The following is a 19,461-nucleotide window of genomic DNA, read 5'->3' on the forward strand; positions in this document are numbered from 1 at the left end:
ACTCTAATCTGCTTCCCTAATAAAATCTGTGGGTTAATTTAATAGAATGGCTACAGTTAAACCATCCTTCTCCAGAATTCAACAGGTTATTCCTCGTAATGCTAGGGACATAAGGTCTGTGCTGTTGTCGGCATGAAAAAAATGTAATATTATGGGGGTGAGGGAATAGTGACACCATTAATCTTCTCTCATTCTTTTAAAGATGATGTTTGCAGCATGATTCTCCTGTTTAGACTGACCGATGGGTCATCTATGTCAGTCTGACTCCGGTTTCGGTTCGGGTCACGGTCTCATGGTTTCATGAGATCCAGCCCCACATCGGGTTCTGTGCTGGCAGCACAGAGCCTGCTTGGGATTCTCTCTCTCCCTCTCTTTCTCTGTGCCTCACCCACTTCTCCCCTATCTCTCTCTCAAAATAAATAAAAATGAACACGTTAAAAAAATATATACTGAAAAAAAAAAAAGGGCAAGATTAAGTAGGGGTGCCTGGCTGGCTTAGTCAGTAGAGCATGCAACCCTTTTCTTTTTTAAGTTTATTTATTTATTTTGAGAGAGTGAGCAAGGGAGGGGCAGAGAGAGAAGGAGACACAGAATCCCAAGCAAGCTCTGAGCTGTCAGCGCAGAGCCTGCTGCAGGGCTCAATCTCACAAATGCTGAGATCATGACTTGCGCTGAAATCAAGCGTTGGACACTCAACCGACCGACCCACCCAGGAACCCCAGAGCATGTGACTCTTGATGTTGGGGTTGTGAATTTGAGCCTGACGTTGTGCGTAGAGCTTACTTAAACAGCAAGATACATAAGTGAACATCAAAATGCCATAACATTTACACTAGCCTATGACCACCTAACAATTGTTAAATGTAAAAATGCCATCGGGATTGGTAGAATATTGAAAAATGTCCACACTGATAATTTGGGACTGGGGAATAGGAATCACTGGTTTAAAGTAACAGGATTTATAATCTCCTTGCAGTCCTGAACTGTGTGTAGGGAGCACAGACCGTGGCTCTCAGTTTGTGTAACTGCATCTTGGGCGGGTGTTGGGTCTGTTTACATCAGACAGATGGAGGGATCTTCAAAAGGCTCTCTTCATTCTACACCCTCACCTGGGTTAGGGCAGCTTACTTGGAGCTCAAGAAATAGTCCCAAAAGTTGTGGCTCTCTTAAGAAAGGATCAGTTGGCCTCAGCCAGCCTCCTTTGATGTCCACATCAATGTTTAGAGCCCTTGGATCAGTCTCGTAGAGATGGTGCAAGCCACCTCATGGAAGCTTCTTCTCACCCTTCAGTGCTGGCTTATAATCCTCCTTTGACCTGCCTCTCAAAGTTGGAAACCTCTGGGGCTGTGTCCTGAATCCCCTCATTTCTTTACCTACACATTCACCAAATATGGTGTCATCTAAGCCCGTGCCCTCAGGTGGCATTTGAGGGCTGGTAACCCTTACTTACGGTGAACCCCAGACTGTTCTATCCAGCTCCCCGCATGATACAGGGTATGGATGTTCATGGGGCACGTCCCCATGAACAGATCCATACTAGAGATCTTAGAGATCCCCAAGACCACATGTCTCACAGGCCAACGATATCACTGATTTGCACTGATTGGCACTGGTCTTCGCTCAGTGACTCAACCCCTAAAGCTGGTTTCGTTGAGTCCCTGCAGCCTCTTTCTTTGATCTGCCCTGTCCCTCATATTCCAACAGTGAGTCCTATACACTTGATCTTCTAAGGACACCTGACATGGATGTACTTCTCTCATGTCCAAGAATGATCTCCTCCTCCAGGCCGGTATCACCTCCAGCTCATCTCCCCAGTGGGTTTCCAGGTGGTCTTTCGATTCGTTGTCTGCAATCCATTCTCCACCCAGGCAGCCGGATGAGCTTCAATAAACATGCACTCAGTGTATTGCATTGAGTTTTCCTCCAGCTGCCACGGAACAGATGGCTTACAAACAACACGGCGTTATTCTCTCTCTCACTTTCAGAAACCAGACATCTGAAATCAAGGGGTCATCAAGACTGTGCTCCTTCTGAAGCCTCTACTGGAGGATCCTTCCTTGCCTCTCCCGGCTTCTGGTGGTTGCTGGCAATCCTTGGCCTTCCTTAGCATGTAGACACATCACTCCAATCTCTGCCTCCTCTGTGTTCACAAGGCTTTTCTTCCTGTCCTAAAACCCTCTGCTATATCCCCATGCACTGAGAATACAATGTAAAGTCTGCACCTTGGCTGTGTGACCTAGAACTGCTTTATCTTCCTTCTGTCTTTCTGCATTTAATCTCGTTTCCACCTTCAGGACTTTCCATTGGCAGCTCCTTCTGGTGGAGAGCTCATCTCCTGATGTTTGCGTGCATTTGCTCCCTCATTCGCAGGTTGCCTCTGTAAGATCTCTCTGGACCATTGAAACAAAAGTTCTCATCTGTGCCACCAGATCTCTAACACACCACCTCACTGTAATTTCTTGTGCATCCAGTAAGTTCTGTGTTTATTCATTTATGTGCTCATGGTCTGACTGCCTTCTCGTCATGTAAATCCCATGGAAGCAGACATCTGCGGTGTCTTATTCCTTCTGTCTCCTTGCCTACAGTAACCATGTGGCAGGTCCTCACTACATACTTGCTGAATGAATAGTGGGCAGGTCCCAGATTTCTCTTCCTTCTGCTCCTAGGACCATTCCTGAGGATCTTCCTCTTTTCCCCTAAAATACCCTCCTTCAGCTGGGGCCAGAATAACTTCCCTAAGATTTTCTTATAGCAGAGTTGAGAGTTTTCTGTCTCTTTCTCATAGCAGAAAATTCCCTGTGCTCTCAGAAGAGAACAGTTAGACCAGCTCTGTTTCATTTGCATTCCTCTCTGAAATCAAGGTCACCCTGAAGGAAGCTCTCCCCATACCTCCCTTTTACTCTGCCTAAAGGCAAGTAATAAATGTCAATGGAATGGATAAATTAACTCTACAGACGGTGTTTGCAGAAGCATGGGGGTGGGGTTATCCTATTTTCCTGAGTTGCTCAAGAATGTAGACTTTCCCCACGTGCAGAGAAATGCTTTCAGAATTTCTGCAGCTTCTGGCATTACTCCTTTTCCTTACATGCAAATTCCAAAAGCAACTAATTGGCTTGAGTCCGTACCACTTATAAGTTGCTTCCTACAGTCCCTGAATTCAGCTTGTCTTTCTCTCATGCAGTAATGCATCTTTCAGAGAGCCATCGATAACTTTTGTTGGGAAACAGACAGCAAGCGGGTCTGGTAGTTTCTTGGAAGGTGGTTATATAACGTTCAGGTTCTGTCTTCAGATTTGGACAGGTGTTTTCACCAGCTTCCCAGGAGTGGGAAAAGCTGTGGTGTCTCGCTGTATGGGTGTTTAGTGTGCCGGAAGGCATCCACAGCCTTTTCACCTTTGTGAGAAGACCATGTGCTATCTTCATTTATCAGTGCGCTCGTTCAGTCACATTGGAGCAGCAAGCATTTTGTTTGTCGACTCTGTGCAGTGTGCCAGGTGTGGGGCTAGCTGCTAGGTCATAAAGGCCATGGATGCAGGGTTCCCGACCTCGTGTAGCTCATATTCTACTGAGGAGATGGAGATCTACGGAGATAATTCTCTACAGAGAATAATGAGGTGCTAAGGGAACTCTCTCACGGGAAGATGGTTACAGGTGCTCAGCACAGCCTGGACTTCTGAGAGGCTCCCCTGGGGAGATGACCTTTTGTGGGCTGATGTTTTCGCATGTTGGCAAGGAGAGGAGCAGTGAGGAATTCATTCTAGGCGGGAGTGAGATGTTTACGGCGAGCGCAAGAGCGGCTCGGCGTAGCTAGAGTTGAAAGAGAACACAAGGATTGTCGGGTGATGTAGTTGATGAGGCCACACGTCCAAGTTAATATGTCCAGTAGAAATGCATTCAAATAATCATTGCCATTTGGGTAGTAAAATTGCATGTGAAGAATGCCGCCCAAATCTAGTAGAAGGAGAGGGTAGAGTCATGGAAATAAGGGTACGTGGAGGAATGACTGTGTATCTGTTCTGTCATCCTTAGAATTAGAATAATATGATTAAATATTATTAGAGGAATATCATGGGGAACTTTAGTGAGGATTACAAAGTCAGTGCATGCCAAGTGTTTGCAGGAGCACCCAGTACGTGCAGGGTATTACCGTCCTCCACACGTGAGATCTGGGACGCCGTATATGTTATTTCACTCACATGTGCATCCGTGGAGCCTACAACGGTGCCTCACGTGTTTTCAGAAATAATTTCTGACCAAATATATAACTGAAAAAAAAAATACTCGAGCTTGGGTTGGAAGGATGCATAGTTTGAGGAGATATAGCTGGGAATGGAAGAGCATTGCTGCCTCGATAAATCCATCGGCATTGGCTGTTGATTGGATCCTGGGTTTGAGGGAAAGGAAGACGTGTCTTGTGTTTTTGGCTCACGTGGTTGTATAAACAGAGATTCCCTTTATGAAATAAGAGTCATGGCACGTAGAGAGGTGTATGAGATTATTTGGTGTAAGAAGAGAAGAGGGTCAAGGAACAAATCCTGAAGAACTCTTACCTAAAAGGTGAGATAGACAGTGATGATATGGTAAAGGCCATATTGCCAGAGTTATTTGGGAAGTCAGAAGAAGACGAGGAGAAGAGAAGATTCGAGGAAAGGCAGGGTAGTAGACGTAAATGGTGCTGAAGAGCCCAGTAAGATGAGGACATAAGGCCAATTATGTTCAGTAGCCACCAGAGACTCACAAGTATACTTTCAGTGGAGATGCAAGAGGCCAAGTCTGGATGGATGGATGGATGGATGGATGGATGGATGGATGGATGAGAAATTTCTCGGGTTCTTTTGAAAAATTTGTCCATAAAGGCAGGCAAGCCATTGTAAGCAGGGCTTTGTCATGGGAAAGATTGGAGCATACTTGATGATCAGGGTCAACTTTAAGGAGAGAGCTAACCCAAGGCATAACTGACGTCAAATTGCTGAGAAGATCAAGACTTGTGGAGAACAAATCCATTTTCATTGAGGGCTAATGTCTTACCGTGGAAATGGGAGCTCGCATCAGATGTGAACTCACGGCACTCAGTGTTTGGGCAAGAATGTGAGGGAAATAGTGTATTACGTGGTCTGAGCCAGCAGTGAGGACCACATAGATAGGATAAGATTAGCAAGAACTCCAAACATCATAGTGCCATTTGCAGTGATTGGGGCTGTCCACGTGAGCAAAGAATACTGCACTTTGGGCCCCGTGTTGCGAAAGCCGTATCGGGGGTAAGGCTTGTGGTTGAATCCTGGGTGCTTGATTTACTCACGTTGGAGCCAGAGCAGATGGAAGCGATGTGGTCTCATGTGGTCTGTGGAGAGGGTGGCTGTGGTTGTGTGGAGGAAAAGTGGCAGGAGAGCGGGAAGGATGTGGCAGGGGAGCATCAACTGAGGTCTGGACAGGCAGGGAGTTGAAGTACTTGGTGGTGATGAGCTCATTTTCCTGCATGAGATGGAAGGTGAGGCTCTCTTCTGAGGCTGGTCAGGCTCTGGAGGAGGGGACTTACGGAATGCAGTTGATGAGGGAAATGAAAAGTCCTAGCAACATTGACGGACAAAAAGGAGGTTGGAAATAGGAATTTCAAATCACTTCTATAGGATAGTCTTTTCCCCAGCCATACTCCTCAGGGATTAATCCATGATTTCATTCACTCAAGAAATATATTGGACCCTATAATTTGGAAAATATTATGATGTGGATTTCAGTTGATTAAACACTGAATTAGACAGAGTTTGTTTTCAAGCACTCATGGTCCTGCTGGGATGATAAGATATGCACAGATTTGATTGTCACACATCCCATAAACAAGGAAGTTGAAAACTGCTAAGGAAATGGACAGTAGGAAAATATCACCTGCAGTGGGGCTCATGGGAGGCTAATTAAATGGGAGGGGCGTGTTGTCCAGGATTTTGAGGATGTGTAAAATGATTTGGGGGATGGGGAAAATCCTGGCAGAGCAGACATCCAGACACAGAACTTTCCAGAAGGCAAGAGGGGGCAAGCTGTTTCCTGGGGCACTTAGGTGAGGCTTAGCTCAACCAAAGTATGATGTTGCAGAAGCAGATCAGACCCGGAACATGGTTCACTTGGCATTCTCTGCCACAGTCCATGGCTTAGTTTTTCATCTTGTAGGAGATATTAAGAAGGTGTCCAGTTGAGTGAACAAATGCATTGTTACTAGAAGCCTCGCTGACATTTTGCCTCAATACTGAAGGACTTACTATTGTGGAATTGCCTGCTTGCTGCACTCACCTGGACACAGAATCTAAATTCAGTTAACTCAGGGCAGGGCTCAGCTAGTTTTGGCATTAGGGCCGAATGGAGCCTGATGGCTGGCTTTGTAAATAAAGTTTTATCGAGACACAGCCACGCTTATTCTTCGAGGTCTCACAACATGGCAGCAGAAGTGAGTGTTGGGAAAGAAACCATGAACGTTAAGCTATCTCCTACATGACCCCTGAGAGAAGATGTTCCCCAACCCCTGCCTCCTACCTGGCCCCTGAGGGAAGATGTTCCCCAACCCCTGTCTCCTACCTGGCCCCTGAGGGAAGACATTCCCCAACCCCTGTCTCCTACCTGGCCCCTGAGGGAAGACGTTCTCCAACCCCTGTCTCCTACCTGGCCCCTGAGGGAAGACGTTCCCCAACCCCTGCCTCCTACCTGGCCCCTGAGGGAAGACGTTCCCCAACCCCTGTCTCCTATCTGGCCCCTGAGGGAAGACGTTCTCCAACCCCTGTCTCCTACCTGGCCCCTGACAGAAGACGTTCCCCAATGCCTATCGCCTACCTGGCCCCTGAGAGAAGACGTTCCCCAACCCCTGTCTCCTACCTGGCCCCTGAGAGAAGACATTCCCCAACCCCTACTCAGATGAGTCAGCAGTTTCACGTTGTGCTCGAGGAGTTACGTGTAACTCTTCAGACTGAGTCAGTTCATTTTAAGGGTGTTTTTACAATGTTTTTTGAGCACTGATATCAGGAGAGTGTTGCACTGATATAGCCTGACGGAACGCAGATAATTCTGTCACGTCCATTCATTCCGAAGGTGTTTATTAAGAAATCACTTAGGATGACCAGGAGTAATGACGAACTATTCAAGCTCACTGCAGAGATGAACACGTTCCTTCCCCACCATTGCTTGCAGGGTAGGCACCCCATTTCACAGCTGGGAAATCTTTGGTCAAGTGATGGCACCAGGTAGAGCTGTAATTTGTGGGCTTTGGTCCCTGGAATGAATAAGTGAAGAAAAGCTTAAAACATAGCATCTTGGGTGAGAAAGCATTGAATTTGTGCTTCTACCTGCATTATTGTGGTTTGTATGCATGCTGGGTATCCACGTTACACGGTCATGGAGGTGCCCAGGAGGAGAGAAGTGGCAACGAGATGATTTCACAAAACTCTGTGCTCAGATCAGGTATGAGAATGACTGGCATATGCTCTTGCCACTAAAAGTGATTTGACCTGCCGGGTGGCAGCATCAGAAAGGACAAAAATAGAAGCCTGGCCCGGAAGCAGCTGTTCCTGACAAGAGGCTTGGAGTAAATGGTGGCATTTTCTCTGAATTTGCCTGGAGAGATTGGGGAACTCAGCCATCCTTCCCCTGTGACTTCTCATCGTGGCAAAGTGCCATCTAGATGTTCAGTGTGCGACTTTGACAGTTACTTGACCAAGTTGTAAATGTACTCCCTTTTCTTTCTGCTCATGCATTTTCAGGGGAAAGAAAAAGCAATCCAGATTTCTTACCCTGTTTTTCTTGTCTTTGTCCTGCAAGACATCTCCAACTTTCCTGCCCCTGTTTGTCCTCCGTGACGCCACTCACACTCTGTGGTAGCAGGGTGGGTGTTCCTAGGTAGCAGGCATCCCCCTTGTGGTTTCTGTGGACTCCCACTCAGAGGCATCTGGCGGGACATCTGAGCTCTCCCTGCAGACCTGGAATTCCTGTTGGGTGAGATCCTTGTTCATATAACTGTGTTCCCTGTGGGGTTCTGAGAATCAAGAAAACCTAGCGTTCCGTAGCCCAGATTCTGGAGCCCTACCTGGTGCCATCACTTGACCAAAGATTTCCCAGCTGTGAAATGGGGTACCTACCCTGCAAGCAATGGTGGCGAAGGAACATGTTCATCTCTGCAATGAGCTTGAATAGTTCCTGGAACATGGTGCACTCCATCATTACTCCTGGTCACCCTAAGTAATTTCTTAATAAACACTTTCGGAATGAATGGAGCTCACCATTGTAGATGCCGTGAACTTCACCAGGGATAATCGTGGCAGCGACTGGGAGAGTCAGCTGTCCTGTTTCAGCCTGATGGACGCATTTTGCACATAGCCTCTTCCATGGACTGTGGCAAGGGGAATAAGAGTGAGAGCTACACCATCTGACGAGCAAGACTATTTGCTCACGCACACATGCCTGGAAATGTGTGATCATACTTAATCAAAGAGGTTTCTCCCTAAGCCGAGTGTGCACGGAGTGTTACGGATTTTTTTAATGTGCATTTTTTTTTTTTACCATTCTTGTAAAATGAAAGAAAAAACACTCCTTTTACAGCTTTAGAAAATTGCACGGGGTTCTGTTTATTGATCTATTTCCTTCTGAATATAAATTCAGAACTTTAAGATGAGGGTCTTTGGATGTTACATGTAGTGGGTTCATATTTTCCTGACAGAGCATCATGGTTCATCCCGAGTATGATAGTTTCTTATCAGAAAAGTAGCCTGGGATGCCACCATGCACGTGGTCCTGCCAGCCCTTACATCCAGGTGGTCAGTGAATGGCTGGGCCCCGGGAGCTGCAGACACACTGCCTCCCATAGTCCTGTACCTTTCTTTCTTTCTTTTTTTTTTTAAGTCCTGTACCTTTCTTGATGGTGCTCGGAGCACCGCACCTGAGCAGAGCTAAGCCCCTTCGCTGCACGCAGAATTGTTGCCTCCAGGGGACTGTTTCTGGCTTGGAGCTCTTCAGGGGAATCTTAGATCTCTGGCAGGGTGTGACTTCTCTTAGATCTCTGGGAGTTTTGTGGTGATTTCAGAGGAGCTGGACACCAAGCATGCTCTCATACCCTTTTCTTCCATCACCCGGAGGTTCGGGATCTCAGAGCAGAGTTCCCAGAGTAGATTCCTGATACTTGAATCATCATCTACACATACCTTGGATGAGCCTGTGGATTTCTATGGCACTGTCTGTATTGTGGGGGGGGGGGGGGGGGGGGTGCCTGTATAAGTGGATAGGCATTTATGGAAATGGTAACGTTTATATAAATGGAAAGACTATTTGGTTTTCTTATGGTGAAACGGAGTCATATTTACAAAATAAATACAAGTATCTCCTTTGCTGATTTTTTCAGCTTTTTTTCAAGTACAGCTAATAAAAATTGTATATATTTAAGATGCACAACTTGACGTTGAGGTGTATGTATACACTGTGAAATGATATCCACAGCCAAGTTATTTAACATAACCATCATTTCATACGGTCACCATTTTTTTCTTTTTTGTGTGTGTGGTAAGAACACGTAAGATCTCTCTGTTTTCATGTACGCAGTGATGTGATACGGTCTGGTTAGCTGTAGCCCCCATGTTGCCCATTAGATCCTGGAACGTATTCAACTTTGTACCCTTTGACCAGTATCTCCCCATTTCCCCAGTCCCATGCCAATGCCAACTGTCATTCTGCTCTCTGTTTCCATGAGTTTGACTCATTTATCTTTCTGTGTCTCGCTTATTTCACTTGGCATGATGTTCTCCAGCTTCACCCATGTGGATTCATGGCAGCACCTCCTCCTTTTCTGTGCCTGGTGTTCCCTTGTGTGTGTGTGTGTGTGTGTGTGTGTGTGTGTGTAATTTCACATTTTCTCATTTATCCATTGATGGGCATTTAGGTTATTTCCATATCTCAGCTGTTGGGACCAAAGATTAGTGTTGGAGAGGTTGTGCAGAAAAGGGGACCCTCCTGCAGTGTTGGTGGGAATGCATATTGGTGCAGTCACGGTGGAAACCAGTATGGAGTTCCCTCAAGAAATTAAAAACAGAGCTCCCGTATGACCCAGCAATCCCACTGCTGGGTACACATCCAAAGGAAATAAAGTCAGAATTTTGAAGAGACATCTGTGCCCTGTGCTCATTCCAAGACATGGAAATCTAGCCAAGACGTGGGAACTTGGGCACTTCCCAGTCCTGCTCTCACGTGGATTTGCAGCCAGGTGTCCCTGTACCTTCACCTGGTGAGCTCCAGTCAGCTGTCCTTGAACACTGCCTTTTTCCTTAAAGAAGATGCACCTGTTCACTCACTTCTGGAAGGGTAAAACAGTGTGCCCGGGGTTGTGGTTCTTAATCCTATAGTTCAGATTTGTCTTTCCAAGTTTCTTTTTTTTTTTAATGTTTATTTATTTGTTTGAGACAGAGAGAGAGAGAGAAAGAGAGTGAGCAGGGGATGAGCAGAGGGAGAGAGGGAGAGAGACAATCCCAAGCAGGCTCCGTAACTTCGGGAACTACCTGCCCTCAGCCCCGTCAGGTGTTGCATCTACACAATGGAGAGTGATGGTAGCACCACTGTGGGGTAGGTGGAAGGATTCAGTGAGATGAAATGCATATTATAGACCATCAGAGTTTGCGTCTATACATGGGGAGTGATAGTCGCGCCCTCGTGAGGTGGTTGTAAGGAGGTAGTGACAAAATGCAGGTCATAGTCCATATGGCATGGTACGTGATCAGTAACATGTAGCCATTAGAAAGAGTATGTATAAAACCCTGTGAAGTAATTCGTATTGTTCTCTCTGCTTTGTTCTAGAGAATGCCAAGTACTTAGTTAACCGGGGAAACACACGTATATTTATAGCATCTCTATGTGTGTCTTTAGTACAGTTTTTACTTTAGAGTTAGTATAGATTGACAGAATTACAAAGATAGTGAGGATAGCTACTGTTTTCCCTGCACCCAGCTTCGTCCAGTGTTAACTTTCTGCATAACCGTTGTTATTTGCTGAGAAATTAACTTTGGTACATCACTGTTAACCATACATTTTGCACTAAAGCACTCTTCTGTTTCAGAATCCAATCTGCAATGCCATGTTACATCTTGAAGATAAAAAATTTTAAAGGATTCTTTTTTGTTTTTGTGGTATTTTGGCCTACCTTCTGATTTATTTGTTTTATGTTAACCAGTGGGGCAAGAAATATATACACTAGCCGTTAATTAAACAAGATCTTTATGTTAGGTAGCAAACTTATTTTGTTGTTCTTAAATTAAAGTGAAGTTCTACGGGCTTGATCTGGTTGAAGGATAAACATGAAAATCCCATGAGTTTTATCTAGAAGGATGACCATGAAAATTTTGTGAGCTTGATCTAGGAGGATAGTCGTGTGCGTATCCTATCAGCTGGATCCCACAGAAGGAGAAACATGTAAAAATTATTTGATGTTCATCTAGAAAGATAGTCATGTGCATATTCTATAAGCTTAATCTTGCAGAAGGACAAACAGATGAAAATCCTATGAAGTTCATCCAGAAGGGTAGCAGGTGCATGTCCTTTGGGTTTGAACTTGAAGAAGAATAAGATTTAAGTCTATGATTTTCATTCAGTAGAATTGATTTAAAAAATTCCAGGAGCTTGATCTAGTACAACAAAAGGTGAAACTTCTATGAGATTCACCTGGTAAGAGAAATGTGCATATCCTATGAGCTAAATCTCATACAAGGACAAAGAGATGAAAAATCTATGAGTTTGATCTGGTAGGATAAGCAAGGGAAAATATTATGAGGTTCATCTAATGGAAGGATAAACAAATGAAAATTGTCTGAGGTTCATCTAGTAGAAGGATTTCGCGTGTGATAAGCTGTGAGATTGATCGTGAAGAATAAACAGATGGAAGTCTTTGGGCTTGATCTAGTTGATGGATAAGCAAGCTTAAATTCTGTGGGCTTGATCTAGTACAAGGCTAAACAGACGAGTCTATGAACTTGATCCAGTATATGGATAAACACGTTTAAAGTCTATGAGTTCAGATAAGCAGGTGAAAATCCTACTATCTTGATCTGGTAGAAGCGTAAACGGGTGCACATTCCGAGTTTGCTCCAGTAGAAGGATAAGCAGGTAAAATGCCGTGAGCCCGGTCTGCTATTCGCATAAGCAAGTGACACTTCTATGTGCTCAATCTCGTAGAAGGAGAGTCAGACTAACTCACACCTTGAGGGTCCTCCTGAAGCTCCCTGAGCTACTGAGAGCTTGAATAAATTATGGCAAATTATTGGAACTTCCCTATTCTTTGATGTGGTGTCTGTGATGCAAGAATAGTAGTATTTGTCAGATAATTACCTTAAGATCATGTTGAGAAGATATAGTGCAATACTTTTAACTTTTCCTGGGGGCCATCATGGAAACTGCAAAGGATAATGTGAATTTTTATGTGAGTCTACCCTGATGTCTATGCGTATAAAACATTTAGTGCCCAGAGTTTAAAGATCTTGCTTGTAGAGGAGTTGAGTCAAGAGTCGTCAGCTACAATTCATTCTGCAATGGACAGAATTCAAAAACCAGCACAGTCATTAAAAACCAGCATTAAGAAGTGAAGCTTTGCTTCAAGATCCCTTAAACCTCTGTCTGCTGTATTCCATTTTTAAACTTAAAAAAAAATTTTTTTAATGTTTATCACTTTTGAGAAAGAGGCAGAGTGAGAGCAGGAGCAGGGGAAGGGCGGACAGAGAGGGAGACACAGAATCCGAAGCAGGTTCCAGGCTCCGAGCTGTCGGCACAGAGCCCGACACGGGGCTTAAACCCACGAACCGTGAGCTCATGACCTGAGCCAAAGTCAGACGCTCAACCGTCTGAGCCACCCAGGCGCCCCAGTTTTTAAAGTGTAAGTGGCACTCACGTCCTTTGTCAACCATGCATCGTACTCATGCGTTCTATTCCCGCTGCACATCAGTTTATGTCTCAACTTGTTCATTTAATTTAACTCTTTACTTCATCTTACAAAGCTTGAAAGAGGTACTTTGAAGTAGCTGAGCGTTCATTCGCTCCCTTGTCTCCAGCCCAGCTTCCAGCGTGGTTATTCCTGTGGTGTTCAGCGGTGCCCAGCTCATTTTAAAGCCACGCTGAATTACTTCAGGGGAAAGCCGTGCGTCCGGTTTTGCACCTGTCCCTGTGCTAGCTGCATGGCTTGGGGTCCGGCCCTCGCCTCTCTGGGCTCTCGCGCTGGCATGCCTGTGTCCCTCCAGGTGCGTTAGTTGCAGGCCTCGGAGGGCATCTTGTCTGCAGAGCCACTCTGGACGGAGCTCACCATTCCGTCGTCTCCCCACACCCCATTCACGCTCTACTTGCTTATGGTCAAGTCACTTCCTGTGGGCAAAGCCGGTTTCTTCACCGAGACAGTAAGAGCTACCCTGCTAGCAAAACTAATAGCGGTGGTGAAAATGGCGATTTGGGGGCTCTTCTTCTGTTCCAGACACTGGACGTGACACTTGGGGTGATTCCGTGTAACTGGCAACCTAATGTTGTCCTGGGGGAACTGAGGCACAAATGTCTGAGCCGCACAGCTGGCGTTTTCCTTTCCTGCAGCTGCACTAACAAACACTGCAAATGCAGTGACTCGGAACAACACAGATTATCTTACAGGTGTGGCGTTCAGATGCCCAAGGTGGGTCCACCTGTGCAAAGCTGTGTGTTGGCAGCTGTGTTCCTTTGTGAAGGCTACCGGGGAGAATATGTTTCCATGCTTTTTCCAGCATCTGCAGGCAGCTGCATTCGTTGCCGTGGGCCCCCTCGTCCATTGTCAAGGCCACCCTCGTACCACCTTCCAGCCTGTCTCTCTCACAAGATGCGGATTGTTTCTAAGGGCACAAGAATGCCATCAACTAAACACACAAGGAGCCTAGAGATTACTTCCTGGGAAGTTGGAAATCTTAGAAATGTTCAGTGGCAGAAACACAGACCAGTGGACTCACCTTAAATGGGAGACCCGGCCCACAAGTCCTGTTCCCAGCCCTCCAGAACTATCCTGGTCTGAGAGATTTTGAGGATTTGGGCATGGACATTTTGGGGGGCCGTTACTTCTCCTGCTAACCTGGTGAGAAGTAGAAATGGAATGTCAGCTTCATGAGTCCACGGTCATTGACCTGAGTCCTCTCTCGCTGGGAGAGTAGAGTCGCTCTAGTTCATGACCACCGGGCAGTGCCAGCCGTGTGCCATGCATAATAGTGACCATGTCGTATGTGGTTTTTTTCATCCCATTGTCTGCTCTGTTGCTCACGAAATTCTCACTGAATCCATGCAAGTAGAGCACTTTGTTCATCCAAATCACCCGCCCCATGTTGAACATTGAACAGTGCGTTGAAATGAGCCTTAAACCAAGCTTTGAAAAGACATATTCCTGTTCCCTCTCTCTCTCTCTCTCTCTCTCTCTCTCTCTTTTATTTTATTTTGACGTTTTAGGGGGAAAAGCAAACAACTGGGAAGGGGGTATCCGGGTTCCTGGCATTCTTCGGTGGCCGGGAGTGATACAGGCCGGACTAGAGATTGACGAGCCAACAAGCAACATGGACGTGTTTCCGACGGTGGCCACACTGGCGGGGGCTCCGTTGCCTGAGGACAGGTACTGTGACTCAGATGCACGCGCTGTCGTCTCCCTCGCATCCACCAGGCGAGCGCGTTCAGTTTGCCTGCATGACGGCGTGCTGTCGCCACTGCACTTGTTACCCATGTCCCGTTATGGGACTCACTGGCGGCGCCGCTGGTGTAAAAACGCCGTCAACCCCATTATCCCAGTGGGTAATAAACTCCGGGGTGTGGTGCAGTGGCACGGTCCTTGGCTTTCATGAACCGAAGGCTTTGAGCATGTCACTGACCCTGTCTCTCCCGCCACGCCGTCCACGGGCTCTGGGGGTAGCTGGGCAGATGCCTCTTTTACCCCCCCTGCCCCCCGTGTTTTTGCTCCCCTACCTTCCTTTTGGTCCCACTCAGCTGCTCTCTGCTGCAGCAGCAAGAAAGGCAGCTGGTTCCGCCGTTAACGGCCCTCCCTCCCAGCATGCCTTCAGTTAGCACGTTCTAAATGAAACGTCTTTCTCTTAAATTTAAGTACAACTTCCTATGACATTGCCAATGGTTTCTTCTTAAGCGTTATTACCAATCTGAAGAGTTTTAAGGGAAGCACGCTGATTAATTGTTTTCATTAGTTTGGTGGCAGACCAGGCTCATGTCATGCAGGCGGGCTGCAAATTTTGTTTAAATCCCGCGGCCAGCGGAACCAAGAGGAAATGGGAAACCAGAGAGGGAAGCACAGCTTGGCCCGAGCTGAGTCCCGGGATAGGTTTGCTGATCTCCCATTGCTTTTAAGATTGTGTCACTGTTCACTCTTTCCTTACTATTCTCAACTTTTTTCTTGAGGCGTATCTTCTCCCCCAAACACGCGTGTGTGCATGCACACGCACCACAGGCAGCTTCAGAGAGCTCAGCCCTTCTCAAACTTTGTGTTCTCAACCCCCATGTCCACTCTTGAGTGACTGAGGAACCCAAAGACGTTTTGTGTATGTGCGTTATGCCTATCAACCTTTATCCTATGAGCAATTAAACCTGAAAAAACATTCAGCGCACGAGAGCGCCCAAGCCACATTCAGTCCGTGGACAGCAGGGATGATGACATCTCCTGCCATGAGTCCACTGGCAAAGTCCACTGTGCACTCCTGGAGGGGCTGTATGTAGCACAAAAGGCACAGAACGTTGGGTGTTCACGCGAAAATAGTTTTGACCTCGTAGACTTCTTGAAAGGATCCCCCAGGGGTGTCTGGGCCACACTCTTTTTTTTTTTTTTTTTTTTTAATTTTTTTTTTTTTTAACGTTTATTTATTTTGAGACAGAGAGAGACAGAGCATGAACGGGGGAGGGTCAGAGAGAGGGAGACACAGAATCTGAAACAGGCTCCAGGCTCTGAGCTGTCAGCACAGAGCCCGACGCGGGGCTTGAACTCACGGACCGCGAGATCATGACCTGAGCCGAAGTCGGCCGCTCAACCGACTGAGCCACCCAGGCGCCCCATGGACCACACTCTTGAGAGCATGTGGTGCTGTGGATGACAGCAGGTTGGGTTCAAATCTCGGCTTCACTGCTGGGCAAGTGTTTACCTTAGTGGGCCTTGATTCCTCACCTGGAACATGGGTTCAATAACAGCACTGACCTTGCAGGCTCAATGGAAGGACTAAAGTCACAAGAGCATGTCAATGTTGGCCGTGTTCATTTAATGTGCATCTGGGACCATAGAATCATAAGATTTGAGGGCTAAAGGCGACTTTTAACATCTACTTTGTTCAAATACTTTTTCTGCCTCAATGATAGAAAACACGGCAGCAGGAAGTCATAAACAGTCTTTCCTTATGTGAAGCCAAAAATCTCACTTTCTATCTCATCTACTCACTGGCCCTTTGTTCTGACCCTTGACGTAAAACTTAATCTTTCCTTAACTAGCTCACACAGAGTGTTCAGGTGATTTCATTAATTACATTTTTCTCTCATGGCTCATAATATTAAAATCAGCACTGCTTTTGCTTTCCCTGTGTCTTTAAATGGGTTCGCATGTAGTTGTGGAAACACAAGGGAAGGAAAGGATCAGAGGCTGAGGAAAATCCATTAAGGGAAATCTTGCTGCTGGCCCTTCCCTCCCACGCCAGTCTGAGGCTCACGGAGGTCAGTCTGTTTTCCTTGCTCGTGCGCGTTGAAGAAGCAGGCAGCCTCCCTCTTCAGCAGGCCCACAGTATTTGATGTGTGAGCCATCTCACCTATAAGAACTCTTCCACAAGATTGAAGATGCTTTTCATGGATCTCACGGATACTTTTTGGCCCAAGTCAATGTGATGATACTCTCTCTGGGTTCAGGTTTAAGGCCTGATAAAATGCCACCGTAATCCTAGAGACTACTCAGATAAGAAAACTGAAATCCTTCCTGGAAATACAGTTATCACACAATATCTTATTTAAATCACAGTGCAAACCAGGTCCAGGAAACATCCTTATACATCTCTGCCCTGGAGACTTGGAACATCTAACGGTATGATTCTCTCCCCACGGGGGTGACTCTTTCCCCACCAGGGGCCATTTATCATTGCCTGGAGATATTTTTGATTGTCTTGACCCAGAATTACAGGCATCTAATGGCATCCAGAGGCCAGGGATGCTGCTAAGCATCCTGCGAGATACAAGGCGTCTTCCCACAAGGAGGAATAATTCAACCAATTATGTTGGTAGTGCTGAGGTTGACAAAGCCTGTCTGGAGGCTCAATTATTACTCTTTTATGGAAAATATTGTTACAATAGATTAACCTCAGCACAACGGTTCAATGAAAGCATGTGGACCACATTCCCATATGGATATCCATCTATAAATGATACACAAATACCTACTCTTGAGAAAACAGCCTTAACTCTCTCCCAGAAAGATTGGTGGAAATCAGCCTCCCCGATTTCTTGCTTGAGCAGTATTAAATTTACATTCCTCAGGAGAATAAACTCACTTCAAGGGTTGAACCCGAGCTGTCTGACGGGAGCTTAACGAGGTGCCCTCACATCTTTCTGGTGTTTTGTTGCAACAGGAGGATTTCTGTTCAAAAGACCCCTAGCCTTCAGGTACAACCTTGTCGTTCTCAAGAAGCGTTTTGCGTCTGGTAGCTGGCTTTCCTGCCCAATCAGAGCTCAATAGGACATGAGAACCCTTCAGCGCAGGATTTCTACTTAGGTCAAAAGAGCAGTGGTCAGAGATACACATAAGATGTTTTCGCTTTGCAAAGTCTCAGCACTACGGCGAGAATCACTCTCTAATTTGACCCCGTAGTGTGTCTGTATGAGATTCCTGTCCACAGTGAATTTGCCTTCACACATACTTCAGTGATTCATTTGCATTCCGCCACACAGGTTTATCAAAAGAACTTTTGGTGGCCATTACCCCAGGCGTATTCTGAAAAATCATTCCCCCCTGTGTCTCCAAATGAGCTGATTCTGGAAATAAATGGAGGGCAACCTTTGTGTGTATGTGTGTGTGTGTGTGTGTGTGTGTGAGAGAGAGAGAGAGAGAGAGAGAGAGAGAGAGAGAGAGAGAGAGAGAGAGAGAGATAAAGCATAGGCAACAGGGACTTACATAAGAAGAGTATAATAATAAAATGCATTAATTCATGAAAATGAAAGCCTTCCCATCAGGACATCTTTGCAAGCAGATAGACTATCACCATAGTAAGCCTGTGACCAAGCTCCTTGTTCACAGATATTGCTGATAAAGAATTGCAACATGCCATAATTGGTGAAGCCTTTGGTAATCATCTAAATTCAGGCCATAGCCCATTCAGCTGGGAGGAAAGAAAAGGGGGTGTTGACATCTTTGAGAATCAAGTTTTGCGGGTGAAATATTTAGATCTCCTATCTCTAAATAAAATACATTTAGATCTTCTAAATAAAATTTAGATCTCCTAAATAATATAAAATAAAATTTGAGTCTGTTCACGTTAGGAAAAGAAATCAGTATTTGAATGAGCAGTATCATTTTTGTCTCATGAAGACCAGGGAAGTGACTTCATTCTCCCATTAAATGTTGCTGCCCAATGGCCAGGCAACTGTGGACGACTATTTCAGTAGAGTCCTACACATAAAACTAGTTCCCCTGCGTTTTGCAGAAAAAGGAGTGAAACTCTTCCTGTACGTACAAATACTCATGATTGGTCTTGCTTTATATTTAAATTAGGCAGTGTGTTCAATGTTTATGAATGGAGGAATTTTTTATATCATGAAAATAACTTCCTGGTTTACTTGGAATTTCCTGTAGTTTATTAAAGGTACACACACTTTCGCCAAAAAATGTCTCCCTTTACTGTTACTTTCTAGTGAAGAAATCACTTTGTTGTGAATGTCACACAGGTATCTCACCAACATGGCACCCCAGATGAGCCTCTTTGTCAGTCCCCAAAACCTTGTCTGGTCTGTACTCCCCCTTCTGCAAAGCTTTCCCCTTTCCTGTGATCCCTAAATCCTTCTGAGAGCTGGCCAGGCAGAGTTCAGGACATCCAGGCAGAGTCGAGCAGAGTCAAAGACATCCAGGAAAACTATGTGCTGGTTCACAACTGAGAGAAAGGCCAGCACATCCAGGCGGGGAAGGAAGTCACCGCAGCCCAAGGAAAGTTCCGGAAACATGCTCTTTGCAGTGATGTGACAGTTGTCCCGTGGTATTTAATTTGATGTGACATTCTGAAATCAGCTGCCTGGAAATGAGTGCTTAAAATCATGACGGTCATTGCGGGTCAGGAGCCCATGGAGAGTGTTTCTACCTCACTTTCCAAATTAAAAACAATTTCAAATGAACACATCTTTCAGAGAATCAAGAGGAGGCTACAAAAGAACTCATCCAATTTCATAGCAGGGACTGTCTGTGCACACTTGCTATGAAAACTTGAATTCGCCGGCAGAAAAGTCC

General features: G+C 45.7%; 1 protein-coding gene across 3 annotated transcripts in view; it reads left to right on the forward strand.

Moving 5' to 3' along the window:
* STS (steroid sulfatase) overlaps positions 1 to 19,461 on the forward strand; it is a 155,639-nt gene that overhangs the window by 117,975 nt on the left and 18,203 nt on the right. For all 3 annotated transcript variants that reach the window (XM_019417774.2, XM_019417775.2, XM_019417776.2), the window contains exon 9: positions 14,451 to 14,610. In XM_019417774.2, coding sequence (XP_019273319.2) covers positions 14,451 to 14,610 — 160 coding nt within the window. The remainder of the gene's footprint in view (positions 1 to 14,450; positions 14,611 to 19,461) is intronic.

This window comes from Panthera pardus, unplaced genomic scaffold (genome assembly GCF_024362965.1).
Source record: "Panthera pardus isolate Hobbes unplaced genomic scaffold, ASM2436296v1 HiC_scaffold_27, whole genome shotgun sequence".
Taxonomy (NCBI): Eukaryota; Metazoa; Chordata; class Mammalia; order Carnivora; family Felidae; genus Panthera; species Panthera pardus.